Raw genomic sequence first — 14776 nt, forward strand, 5'->3', positions numbered from 1 at the left:
AACAGATTGGCACCAAGATTTGGAGACGATTCTGATAGCGATGATTGGTATAGTGAACGATGGGATAGTGATTCGGACGATAGATTTACAATAAGGAAATCAGCGATAAAAACTGTAGCACCTAAACGTCGAGTTGGAGTTCTAACCAATGTTCTAGACAGTGACTCGGGATGGTATAGTGATGATTCCAGTGACAAATCAGATGATTGGTATAGTTCTGAAGAATTGGACGGTAAAATAATGAACAAGGTTGATAATAATAAACAAAAACTCATTAATAAGGCAGAAGAGAGACCGAGGGGTCAGTTTAGTGATTCTGACAGTGATTGGTATAGCAGTGAAGAATGGAACGACAAAAGGATAAACAAAGTGGGAAATAACAAAAGTAATAAAAATATCAAGGCGGGAAAAAAGGTGAGGGCTTATTTTAGTGATTCCGACGACAGTGATTGGTATAGCAGTACTAGTGAGGAATGGGACGACAAACAAATTAAGAAGAATGGAAATAATAAAAATAATAATAATATCAAGGCGGAAGTAAAGAAGAGGGCTCATTTTGGGGGCTCCGACAGTGATTGGTACAGCGACGATTGGTACAGTGATGACAAAGACGACAGGAATGATGATAACGGCGACGATTGGTACAGCGATGACAATGATTTATGGGAAAGTGATAGTTCAGAACGAAATTTTAAACGGAAAACTGCAAATCCCACCAAAGTTCCGGGAAATGGAAAAGTAGTAATACCGAAAACAGTTCTTTCCGAGGGATGGAAAGATGATGATTCAGATATGGATGACTGGTGGGAAGATAAAGGAAGAGCATCAAACATAGTAAGACGGTTGAATACTCAAAAATTAAGAAGTCGTACTGCTAAAAGACGACCGTTGTCTAGAGCTTTAGGTTTAGACGACGATGACACAGATGAAAAACCAATACCTGGACTTAAGTTTTTAGGACGAGACGACGACTAGCCAATTGTTTAGATTACAATCCCATCGACCATCCTGGTTGTAATGAAATTTGCTGCCTCATTTTATTTTCCTGACTAAACAAAAATGAAAATTGAGAAAAAGATGAATTGAAATTATTTCTATCTTGGTGATTTTACAAAACGTCTTAAAAAAAGAAGAAACGATACGTACGATTTTCATATAAGACTATAATTTTTATATAATTTGTTTTTCTATTACCATGATATATAGATCAATCGATAAAAACATTGTATAAACTTTTTTTATGTGATAGTTGATTGCATCTTGAGTTGTTTCCCTTCAAGAAATTGTAACTGAAGTTTTATTGATGATGATCAAGGATGAACAAAATTACACCGTTCCTTCATTACTATAAATATTCAATGAGTTCAGCGTTTTAGTCTCAGGAACATCTCAAAACTTATATGACAGTATCTTCTCCTAATTTTAACATCATTAAAATAGTTTTATTTCAAATTTAAATATCATTTATATGTTCATATTCTGTTTTGTAATAAAGTCCACTGTAAGACAAAGATTATCAGCAATATATTTGATTAGTAAGAAATAACATGAATTACTTGATTCTGCCCACAGTTAAGGTCCAAAAAAACATTTATGTAAAATAATGCATTATCTTTAAGGTCAGACATTTTGCGTTGCTAAATGGAACAGAAGACCAAAAGTAATCCAATACATGTAGTTCTTTTACGTGAGAAACTACATGATACCTTTGAATCTGCATGTCTGCTGTTCGGACGTGACTTTGTTGTAAAAGTATCTTACAATCAGTGTTTTTTTTTATCGCACTAGAGAGTTCCTTTTTACCATATTTCCGTACTCAAGTCAATCTTGAGTGTGTAAACAATATGCAGTTGATCTCCAATTCTGTTTAAATTTTCTTTAACCTAAAAATGCATAGTGAAGAATTTATATTCAAAAGCTATTCGGTATTCATATTTAATAAATGGTAATGTTTCTCACCCTACATTAAGATCTTATCTTCTATTCTTATCTTGTCATTTTTTAATTTTAGAATTATCAATTCATTCAGTAATATCAAAATAATAAATGTGGTAGAATTGACAATTAGAAAGTTCTACACTAAAGACCAAAGGGTAAGGATGTGCAGATTATAATGTAGTTGCTTTAATAGAACTGAATAAACTGTATTACCTGCAGAATTAATACATATCTATGCTCGCTGAGGGGTGTTTGCTTGTCATGTTTTGGATTCTTTGTCAGATTTACGGAATCCTCAGGTTTTATCCATTTAAATGCTTTAAAATATTTGCCCACTAACCCCCATTTTTCTTTTTATAAATCTTTTACATTGATAATTATAAGCCATCTGTAAAAGTCTTATACAATCTTTGTTATTTTTTAATAGTTTTTGAGAACTTAAACTTGTCAATGATAAAGCTATGAAAAATCAACAGAGAATATTTTCCCGCCAAAATTTGTAATGTCTAGAATTTCGAAAAACAAGCACATTGACCTATATACTCATATAGTTTCTTTAATAATCCCATATCAGTATATACTAGTGTTATGAGATGCTTATTACTTGGAAACTGAGTAGCCAACTTCCTGAAGTAAATTAGTTATGGATCCAGAAAACATTAAAAAGTCAGACACATTAATAACAATATACATTTGTTATCTGAAAGCAGTAACATATTCCAGCACTTCTGTGCTCACATGAATTATCATTGATATGGTCATATTTATAAATTATCTATTTAAAAAACGTTTGCATTTTTGAAATACTAAGGCTTTTCTACCTAAGAAATAGATTACATTAGCTGTATTTGGCAAGGTCAAGTATGGTTGTGACTAGGTTGAGCATGGTTCAGACTAGGTCGAGCATGGTTCATACCCGTATAAAATGGTTAAGAACAGATCAAGTACAAATTCAGACGGTTAAGTATGGTTTAAACTACAGTCGGTTATTATCAAGTAAATATCAGACCAATTCAGACTGGTCGAGTAAATACCAGTACAGTCGAGAACAGATAAAATGTACAGATCTTAATGAAATATATAGTAATTAATTTTGTACACGCATATAATATATGAAATGTTTAATTAAGTATACACATATCTCGAATAAGTTATAAAATGACATCTAGTGTCAGGAAACTATTACACGAGGACGCTACAAAGCTTATTGTGTGAACAACAAATCTTTCAAAATGGGAAAGTTGGGTGTGATATGGATTCTGATTTTATTTATAGTTTATATTGATGCAGGTATGTATAAAAATAGGGTTGTAGCATATATATTTTGTACACACAAAAAGAAATTAATGTAAATATAAGAAAATATGGAGACGCGATAGGACGATTTCCTTGTGTCTAAACTACCACGGCAAAAAATTTTTGGATTCAAAAGTATCTAATATCGGGTATGGTGACGGACTACCAGTAGACAGAGAAAAGTAGGATTTCTTTTTTGTTTTGTTATATTTATGATATTGAAGAATATTTATACACATATAACTATTTACGCTTGTGAAATGTAAGATTTTCTACAACCGATTTAGAACAACGGAGAAATAAATAAACCTGAACGTCAAAATGATGAATTGAGTGAACTTTGCCTCGAATTTGTTAAATTTCTCATTACATTGTGCATATTGTACGGAAAGAAATGTACGGACTGAAAGGTATTCACACAGAGATTGCAAGACTAGTCACGTTAAGTACATCATTTTTTTGTATTAAAGAGCACGGAACGAAAGAAATGGGTCATGTTAAATTTGAAGGACCCAGTTTTGTCAATGTGTACGACCCAGTTTCGTGGTAAAATTTCACAAAGCAGGACCCGCTTTTTTCATAAAAAATAATCGTATACAATAAATTAAAATACGTCGTTCAGAGGACAATTTATCGTTTATTTGAATCCGTAAACACTTGAATTCCTGCTTTATAGGAAACAAATAATTTTTAATCTTGCTTTGTATAAAACAAATACTTTTACGGCGAAATACAAAGAAATGAAGGTTGTTATGCAATATGAGTTTAAGCTCTCTATTAATTTTTTTTTTATGAATTATGTAAATTTAAGTGATCAAATTTGGATAGTGTATATTTGTGTGGCCTTGCAAATTGAAGGACAGATATTTGATATGGGTTATTCTTGGACAACAGAATGGTTATTCTAATAAATATTCCACTCTACCTTGGGTGTGAAATTCTTTCTACTGTCGTCTGATAAGAAAAATTTCTAAACACAAATGTCCATAATAACGCAAGAGAATAAGACAACATATGATTATGCATGCATTTTCATACGGCGCTGTGATTCCAATAATCATACATCAAAAATCTAGATACCCCTCCTTGTAACTATTATACTATATATAATTCTTAATTAGTAAATGTCTCTGGCCATCCATAAAATGCAATAAGGATTATACAATCAATAATTTTATAAATAAATGTGGTTTTTTATCTCATCATTGTGTAATGATTATTGTACATTGACAGTTATCATTTATAAACCTTGAAAATCATGACATAATAATCTAAGCTATCGTTTGCTAAAAAAGGGGCGTCCGCCACTGATATAATATAACTCTATAGTGTATACCATCTTAATATTTTATAAGAAAAGAGAAAAAGGGACAACCGCCAAATAGGATGTGTATTGGATTACTAAGTTTACTGTGGATTCATTATTATTCGTTGGATACCAATGTTCGTGGATTTTGTGGGAACAGTCGAACCACGAAATTAAATGTTCAACGAATGACAAATTTTCTTATGGCTTGTATGCAGACTTCGGCAAAACCATGAAATCAAACATCCACGAACATGTAAGTTTTCCTCAATCCACGAAAATTGGTACCCACGAAAATAAATGAATCTACAGTATATATTTTTTGAGAATCGTAATAGTATATGCAAGTTGAGTTTTAGACGACCCCCCTCCCCGCCATTGGATTACTAAATTTATACATTTTTGGGGAATCGTAATAGTATATGCAAGTTGATTTTGAGACCCCCCCTCTTGCCTTTCATTTTAAAAATCAGGAGATGTGGTATGATTGCCAATGGGACAACTATCCACCAAAGTTCAAATAAAGTGGATGTAAGCAATTGTAGGCAACTGTACGGCCTAAAGCAAGAATTACCCATACCGTATATTGGACAATTTAAGGCTCCGACATAAAAAAAAAAAAGGAAACAATTCAATTGAGAATACTAACGGTCTATTTATATATTAAAGTAAAAGTTATAATCATATCACAACAAAGATATAGTTTTAAGCACATTTACTATACAGACACTGTAATTGAACAAGTTATGCCCTGTACAACTGATTTTTGTAGTTTGACTGTTCTTATGTTACATGCTGTTACATCACTGTGAAAGGTGGGAGGTGAGGGGTTTGCGCCGATGCGTTTTAACCCACTATTCTTTGAATGTGCAAGTCCCGCATCCAGTAGCATGTAATTTAGTGGTTGATTTTTGTTGCTTTATATCATAATTCTTTCCATGCACACAAATACAAACATTGAGATGCTCAAAGTGACTAGTCTTGCAATCTCCGTTTTAATATGTTTCTTTCTGTACCTTAATTACCTTACAAGGTGCACAATTCAACGATAAAATTAAAACAAATCGAGGCAAGGTTCAGTCAATTCATCAATTTGACATGCTTGTTTACTTATTTCTCCGTAAATCTAAAACGGTTGAAGAAAATCTAACATCTCACAATCGAAAATATTTATGTCTTCACATATTCTTCAATTTCATAAAAATAACAAATAAATAAACAGAAATCCTACCTTTTCTCTGTCTATTGGTGGTCCGTCATATGATTTTCACCTGGATGGCTGCACATGCCTTATGTAGCTAATTTGATTAGCAAAATACTGCGTGGATATATATAGAATATGACAACTATTTCTTTAACACTCATTCGTATGTTAAGGTTACATTCTCAGACATGTATATAATCCAATTTAGTAACTGCATCAGTTTATTTTCAAACTGATCCACGCCTAATTAGATTGAATGTTAATTGTTGCTATTTTTAGCCACCGAAAGCTTTAGTGTCTAGAGCCTAGGTGGTCAAAGTGCAAGGCGATTTTGTGCCACGATATCCCATTAGCATGAGATTCAAATCTAGGCCAGGGAAGAACCAAAAAAGTTGCTACCTCAAATTTACAGATCTACCAGTGTTGTGCTGTTGTTTAGACGAATTATATATACAGAATGAATTTTCAGCCTTGTATCACCATCACTGCTGGCGATCCGATGGATAAAATCTGTTGTAGAGTCGTCACTGGTTCAGACGTACTTATAATACAATTAGTTTTGTAACTGCATCTTACATTCATTTGTAGGTAGCTTTACAATAGATAATTAAGCTGTTATCTTAAAATTCCGTCGTCATGCCTATTATATCATGTACTGTGCTTCAATACTAAATAAATCTAACGAGTAAAGGTAACACCCACCCAACGCAAGCTTGGTTATTATAAAGTCTCGGTATTATAAGTACATCTGAACCAATGACGACTCTACAACAGATTTTATCCATCGTATCATTTTTTTAAGATCCAACTGAAAAAACACCCATGTTTTCTACTTGATACCTAATTGTTCTGCTTAATTATGTAATAGATATATTGAAAACTTGTGCAAATGATGTTTTTATAATAAAATACTTCGTTATTTAGCCTAAAACTGTCTTTTTTCTTTGTTTCTAATAGTTTTTTTAGATTTTGTTACTATAGCAAACATTACAGTAAGCATTTAGCGCTTTTTCTAACAAGGAGATTCGATTCTTTTGTTCTATTTCAACTGGGTTTCCGTCTGATTAGCATGCGTTCGAATTCGGGACAGGGAAGATAAAAAAAATGCTTCCTCAAATTTACAGATCTAACATTGTTGGGCTGTTGTTTAGACAAACTATATATAAAAGGTAACAAAATGGATCTTTGTACTAATCTAATACCAAACAGAAAACAATAAACTTGTGGCAAAGATGTTATACCACAAACATGAGTACACCATATCCTGATTTCGACAATTAATGTCTCTTCGTTGATGTTAGGGATAGACATGGTATTTGGACGGCCACATAATTTACCTCAAGTTAGGATAGACTCTTGAATATTTAAAAAAAATAGTTGAAATAGGATGAACGGATTATATAAACTGGAGGGAAAATATAATACAAGCCCAAACGAAAATTTATAAACAAGTCAGAATTGAAAACAACGTTCAAACCCATGTGTGCGTTGGATAAAAACCGCGATTTTTATACGTGAGAGTGTAAAACAAATTTCGTAGTAGAGGGATCTAAAAACAGCACAAACAACATTTTCCAAAAGACCAAAAAAAGTGAAAAAGTATATTTTAACAAAACCCATTTAACTAACAGGTCGAACAACTGATGTTCTTAAACCCTGTTGACTGCCATTGGCGATTGCCAAATAAATTGATAAAAAATGTAACAAAATGGATCTTTATACTAATCTAATATTGATTTTAAAATACTTTTAGGTGTATATAAAGACAAAAAAATAGAAATGGAATTTTTTCTTCCAATATACTCGTTGGCAAACACGATTATAAAGCTGATAATGTGTGTAACCTAAATATACACATAGCTTTGTTTTACTTCACGTCGGTACTCTGCACTTCAGTATACTTCTAAACGAAGACAATAATCTATATTTAAATGTATATTTTAATAAGATTCGGGCTTTCGGAAGTGAGTTTCTGTAAAGTCCTATATGTAACCGTACAGCCATCGACAATGAGCAAAACCTTTACAACATAGTAACCTTCAAAATGCTAAGAAATTTACAATCTAAAACAGATTACATAAATGTTTTAAATTTCTTTCTTGTTAGTGTTCTATATATGCATGTATAATTTGTTGATGGCCATTTAGTAGTCATCAATCAATCAATCTATTAGTATTGTCTATGCCTTGAAATATAGACATAAGTGTTTATTTTACTATTTGCAAACTTAATTTGTATTTTTTAATCTTAATATACCTTTATCTACAGGAGGCACCGGGGATAATGGATCAAACAGTAGAAACGGTAATGAAAATGGGGAACGTAATGGGAATGGTGAGTTTAATGGAGATGGTGGTATGACAAATGGAGGTGGTATGACAAATGGAGGTGGTATGACAAATGGAGGTGGTATGTCAAATGGAGATGGTATGAAAAATGGAGGTGGTATGATAAATGGAGGTGTTATGACAAATGGAGGTGGTATGACAAATGGAAATGGTATGACAAATGGAGGTGGTATGCCAAATGGAGGTGGTGGAGGTGGTATGACAAATGGAGGTGGTATGACAAATGGAGGGGGTATGCCAAATGGAGGGGGTATGACAAATGGAAGGGGTATGACAAATGGAGGGGGTATGACAAATGGAGGTGGTATGATCAATGGAGTCGGTATGCCAAATGGAGGTGGTATGATAAATGGAGGTGGTATGACAAATGCCGGTGATATGCCAAATGGAGGTGGTATGACAAATGGAGGGGGTATGACAAATGGAGGTGGTATGATCAATGGAGGTGGTATGTCAAATGGAGGTGGTATGACGAATGGAGTTGGTATGTCAAATGGAGATGGTATGACAAATGGAAGTGGTGTGCCAAATGGAGGTGATATGATAAATGGAGGTGGGATGACAAATGGAGGTGGTGGAGCTGGTTTTTCAGATGGAGGTGGTTTGGCAAATGGAGGGGGTATAACAAATGGAGGTGGTATAATCAATGGAGGTGGTATGACAAATGGAAGTGGTTTGACAAATGGAGGTGGTCTGCCAAATGGAGGTGGTGGAGGTGGTATGCCAAATGGAGATGGTATGATAAATGGAGGTGGTATGACAAATGGAGGAGGTATGCCAAATGGAGATGGTGGAGGTGGTTTTCCAAATGGAGGTGATATGCTAAAGGGAGATGGTATAGTAAATGGAGGTGGTATGACAAATGGAGGGGGTATGCCAAATGGAGATGGTATGATAAATGGAGGTGGTATGACAAATGGAGGTGGTTTTCCAAATGGAGGTGGTATGCCAAATGGAGATGGTAGAGGTGGTTTACCAAATGGAGGTAGTATGCCAAATGGAGATGGTATGATAAATGGAGGTGGTATGACAAATGGAGGTGGTTTGACAAATGGAGGGGGTATGACAAATGGAGGTGGTATGACAAATGGAGGGGGTTTTCCAAATGAAGGTGTCATGACAAATGGAGGTGGTCTGCCAAATGGGAATGGTGGAGGTGGTATGCCAAAAGAAGATGGTGGAGATGGTTTTCCAGATGGAGGTGGTTTGACAAATGGAGGTGTTGGAGGTGGTATGACAAATGGAGATGGTATGACAAATGGAGGTGGTATGCCAACTGGAGGTGGTGTGATAAATGGAGGGGGTATGCCAAATGGAGGTGGTATGACAAATGCCGGTGGTATGCCAAATGGAGATGGTTTCACAAATGGAGGGGGTTTGTCAAATGGAGGTAGTATGAAAAATTTAGGTGGTATGTCCAATGGAGGGGTTTTTTCAAATGGAGGTGGTATGACAAATGGAGGTGGTATGATCAATGGAGGTGGTTTGCCAAATGGAGATGATATGACAAATAGAGGTGGTATGATAAATGGAGGTGGTGAAACGACGCAACCAACTGAAGGTTATCATCCAGTAAAACGAAATAGAGGTGGTAAGCCACATATGAAAGGGAGATCAAGATCTGGTAGAAGATGGGTTCCTGATCCTGACAGTTGGGATTTCAGTTCCGATAGCTCTGATGGTACATGGAGGTCAAACACAGTACGTGGTGGTCGCAGTTCAAGTAGCTGGGGTAGTGACAATGGTTGGGATAGTGATAGTGACGGAAATCATCCAGCTAGCAATAACAGGAACAAATTGGTATCAACAATTAGATATGATTCTGATAGTAATTTGTATAGTGATCGATGGGATAGTGACTCGGACAGTAGATTTACAATAAGAAAATCAGCGATGATAACTAGAGCACCTAAAAGTCCGGTTGGAGTTCGAAACAATGCTCTAGGCAGTGACTCGGAATGGTATAGTGAGGATTCCAGTGACATATCAGATGATTTGTATAGTATTACAAGTGAAGAATTGGACAGTAAAATAATTAACAAGAATGGAGGTAATAAACAGAATAACATTAGTAAGGCAGTATTAAGGCCAAGGGGTGATTCCGACAGTGATTGGTATAGCAGTGAAGAATGGGAAGACAAAAGGATTAAAACAAATGGAAATAATAATAATAATTATAATAATAATAAGAATAATATCAAGGCGGGAAAAAAGGCGAGGGCTCATTTTAGTGATTCAGACAGTGATTGGTATAGCAGTGAAGAATGGGAAGCCCAAAAGGATAACACAAATGGAAATAATGAAAACAAAAATAATATCAGGGCGGGAGAAAAAGCGAGGGCTCATTTTAGTGATTCCGACAGTGACTGGTATAGTAGTACTAGCGAGGAATGGGACGACAAACTAATTAAGAAGAATGGAAATAATAAAAATAACAATAAATATATCAAGTCGGAAGTAAAGAAGAGGGCTCATTCTGGTGACTCCGACAGTGACTGGTACAGCGACGATTGGTACAGCGACGACAAAGACGGCAGAAATAATGATAACGGCGACGATTGGTACAGCAATGACAATGATTTATGGGAAAGTGATAGTTCCGAACGAAATTTTAATCCGAAAACTGCAAATCCCACCAAAGTTCCGGGGAATGGAAAAGTAGTAATACCGAAAACGATTCTTTCCGAGGGATGGGAAGATGATGATTCAGATATGGATGATTGGTGGGAGGATAAGGGAAGAGCATCAAACATCGTTAGACGGTTGAATACTCCAAATTTAAGAAGTCGTACTGCTTAAAAGACGGCCATTGTCTAGAGTTTAGGTTTAGACAACAATGACGATGACACAGATGAAATATTCCATAATTTGACTTAGGTTTTTAGGACGAGACGACAACTACCCAATTATTAGATTAGTATTCCATCGACCGTCCATTTGGTAAAGATATATGATAACTTATTTTGTTAATCTGACTAAACAAAATCAGAGACGAATTAGAATTATTCCTATCTTGGGGATCTACAAAACAAAAGAATTGATACGTGCGATTTTCATATAAGGTTATATACATTTTTTAAATACCATGTTATATTAGAGATCAAACGAAAAAATGTGTAAAATTTTCTAATGTGATGTTCAATTGCATTTTGAGTTGTTTTATTTCCAGCAATTGTATTTGAAGTTTGATAGGCAGTGATCAAACAAATCGGCTTTGTTTTACTACACTTGCAAGGAGCTATGATATTGAAATTAAAAAAATACATCTAGTAATGAAGGCCTATGTATTCTGTTGAGTCAAAAACAAAATAAAGATTTAATGAAAAAATTGATAATTACGTTATTTTCAAACAGTTAATTTTTGTAAGTTTTACTGAACCATAATGACATTTCATGTTGAAAAATTTACACTATCAAATAACTAAAAAGCTTTAAAAGGGAGTTAGTTCATGCGAAGTAAATAGTTTTTAAAAGCTATTATAAGTTCAAGAAGTCATTTTCCCAAACACACACAATCAAAGCCACATGATTACACCACCTTGTTCAGAGGGTGAACAAACAATACTGTGTTTATAAGTTCCAGTTCAGCAACATAATTAAGGTTTAAAAAAACACTCACCGAGCTACCAGGCTTACAATTGAGTACACCAGACAATGTAGTGTCAAGTCAAGCTAAGGTTATCTCGTCTGGGGTAGACAACTCATAGTTTTGTAAACAGCTGATATAAAAATTAATAGATGAGATATGATTGAAATGTAACATTTATCCATCACTGACCAAATGACGTAGAGGTTAAAAAATGGAGGTCACCGTAAGGCATTCAACAATGGATAAAACGCATACCCGCATTGTCAGCTTTAAAAGGTGATAACAAAATAAAATTGAAACAGATGAGAAAGAGAAACTCAATGGCCTTATGGTAGACAAAAATAAACAAAAAAAATGGTATACATCAACAATTGTCTACATTTTTACCACTGAATTACAGACTTCTAATTTTGGACCAGCATACAAAAACAATTTGCAGGGTTAAGTTATTTGCTTTCAAACCTCCTGTTATATAGGGAACAATAGATGTGGTTCTATTGTAATAGGTATCAAAGGTACCAGGATTATAATTAAGTACGTCAGACGCGCGTCTCTTTTACATAGGATTCATCAGTGACGCTCATGTCAACATATTTATAAAGCCAAACAAGTACAAAGTTGGAGAGCATTGAGGATCCAAAATTCCAAAACGTTGTGCCAAATACGGCTCAGGTAATATTTTCCTGGGATAAGAAAATCCTTAGTTTTTCAAAAAAAAATAAAGTTTTGTAAACAGGAAATTTATAAAAATGACCACATAATTGATGTTCATGTCAACACCGAAGTGCTGACTACTGGGCTGGTGTAAATAATACAACCATCCACCAAAGATTAACTGAAGTTGATGTGAGAAAATATAGGCAACCATTCGGCTATCAACAATGGAAAAACCCATACCCGGTGGTCGGCTATAAAAGATACCGACATGAAAAATATGCAAAATTCAATTGAGAAAACTAATCAAGTTTTGTTTGGCAGATATTATCCATGCTTTATAAATATTAAAAGATATGATAAGCCTGCCATTGAAGCAACTCTCCATCAAAGGTCCTATTTAGTTCATTATGTTGTATTTTTTCCTATTCTATTCTATAGTCAATATTTGATAGGTTTTCATTGTTAACATTCTTTCCATTATTTCTTCTTACACTCTCGTTCTCATTTCAAATGTTAACATACAGTCAGGTTAAATGCTTGCTAATATTTTTCGTATCGATTGTAAGCATGATTTGGCTTCTTTCAGTTGCTCGTACATGTCAAAGTGCCAGATTGTCTGTCCATAGAGTAGGTGAACTGTTGACAAATTGCATACTCCAGAGTTTAAAGTTATAAATATTCTAATATTCTATTCGGATACTTATATTAAGATGAAGTTTAATACTACGGAGCCCTGTTGGTCTAACACAGATTATAAAGTGTCTTTTAAAGTCCTGATCTGAAGATGTGTAAAGTCTATCGTTGAAGATGTAAAGTCTAGCGCTGGAGATGTTAAGTCCAGCGCTGAAGATGTAAAGTCTAGCGCTGGAGATGTAAAGTCCAGCGCTGGAAATGTAAAGTCCAGCGCTGGAAATGTAAAGTCTAGCGCTGGGGATGTAAAGTCAAGCGCTGAAGATGTAAAGTTTAGCGCTTGGGATGTAAAGTCTAGCGCTTGAGATGTGTAAAATCTAGCGCTGGAGATATGCAAAGTCTAGCGCTGGAGATGTAAAGTCAAGGGCTGAAGATGTAAAATCAAGCACTGGAGATGTAAAGTCAAGCGCTGGAGATGTAAATAAAGGCAACGGTAGTATACCGCTGTTCAAAACTCATAAATCCATGGACAAAAAACAAAATCGGGGTAACAAACCAAAACCGAGCGAAACGCATTAAATATAAGAGAACAACGACACAACACCGAAACGCAACACACACAGAAACAGACCAATCATCAGACAAAACACCACGAGAACAACAAATGTAACATGAAAACCAAATACATGAATTTGGGATAGACAAGTACCGTGCCACGTCTTATCTCAATATCTCAAAAATAAGAGAAAACACAAACGACTCAACGTTTAAATGCAACACAAAGAGAAACGAACAATATTATAACAATGACCATCTTCCTGACTTGGTACAGGACACTTTTAAAGGGGAATAAAAGTGGTGGGTTGAACCTGGTTATAAGGCATGCCAAACCTCGCACTTTAATGGCAAAGTTAAATATAACATTGAAATGACAACATAATATTACAGGACTACAATACAAATAAATAGGAGAACATATTAGACACAGAAAAACATGATTAATAGATAACAAAAAGCATCAGGTTTAAAATTCAATACGCCAAAAACGCGCCTTGTCCACACAAGACTCACCAGTGACGCCCAGATATAAAAGATCGAAAGTGAAAAAAGTACAAAGTTGTACAGCACTGAAGATCAAAAGTTGAAAAGGTTTCGCAAAATACGGCATTGTTTTTATGCCCGGGATAAGAACATTCTTATTATATAGAACAATTCATGCTATTGCAAACAGTAAATTTTATCAAATGAATATGAAAGAGATATACACAAAGAAACTAAAGTATTACCTAATTACAGAAAACTAAACCTGAATACATAACGCCTAGATATAAAAGATCGAACGTGAAAAAGGTACAAAGTTGTACAACACTGAAGATCAAAAGTTGAAAAGGTTTTGACAAATACGGCATTGTTTTTATGCACGGGATACGAACATCCTTATTATATAGAATACTTAATGCTATTGCAAACAGTAAATTTAACAAATGAATATGAAAGAGATATACATAATGAAACTGAAATATGTAAAATTAATCGCTGGAGATGTAAAGTCAAGCGCTAGAGATGTAAAATCAAGCGCTGGAGATGTAAAGTCCTGCGCTGAAGATGTAAAGTCAAGCATTGGAAATGTGAAGTCCAGCTCTGAAGATGTAAAGTCCAGCGCTGAAGATGTAAAGGATAACCAAACCTTTGCACAGATTTGTTCACAAGAGATAAAGGTACGACGTGATGGTCAGTCAGTATAAGATGTCATTTTCTGAAAGTAATATTAAGGAACTCATCAGAGTTTTAATATTGTAAATAAAAAC

At 34.6% G+C, this 14776-nt stretch overlaps 1 protein-coding gene across 1 annotated transcript; it reads left to right on the forward strand.

Annotated features, from left to right (window-relative positions):
• Positions 1-3170: 3170 nt before the first annotated feature.
• On the forward strand, positions 3171-10891 carry LOC134722469 (uncharacterized transmembrane protein DDB_G0289901-like). The gene is made up of 2 exons (XM_063586090.1): positions 3171-3228; positions 8013-10891. Exons 1-2 carry the CDS (start codon positions 3171-3173, stop codon positions 10889-10891), a joined length of 2937 nt encoding a protein of 978 aa, XP_063442160.1.
• Positions 10892-14776: the final 3885 nt, after the last annotated feature.

Source organism: Mytilus trossulus, chromosome 6, assembly GCF_036588685.1.
Source record: "Mytilus trossulus isolate FHL-02 chromosome 6, PNRI_Mtr1.1.1.hap1, whole genome shotgun sequence".
NCBI classification, from domain to species: Eukaryota; Metazoa; Mollusca; class Bivalvia; order Mytilida; family Mytilidae; genus Mytilus; species Mytilus trossulus.

Bases quoted from the DNA above. Each gene is read 5' to 3' on its own strand.
- LOC134722469 (XM_063586090.1), top strand. From the start codon at position 3,171: ATGGGAAAGTTGGGTGTGATATGGATTCTGATTTTATTTATAGTTTAT. The intron at 3,229-8,012 runs GTATGTATAAAA...CTTTATCTACAG, and splicing joins TATAGTTTATATTGATGCAG to GAGGCACCGGGGATAATGGA.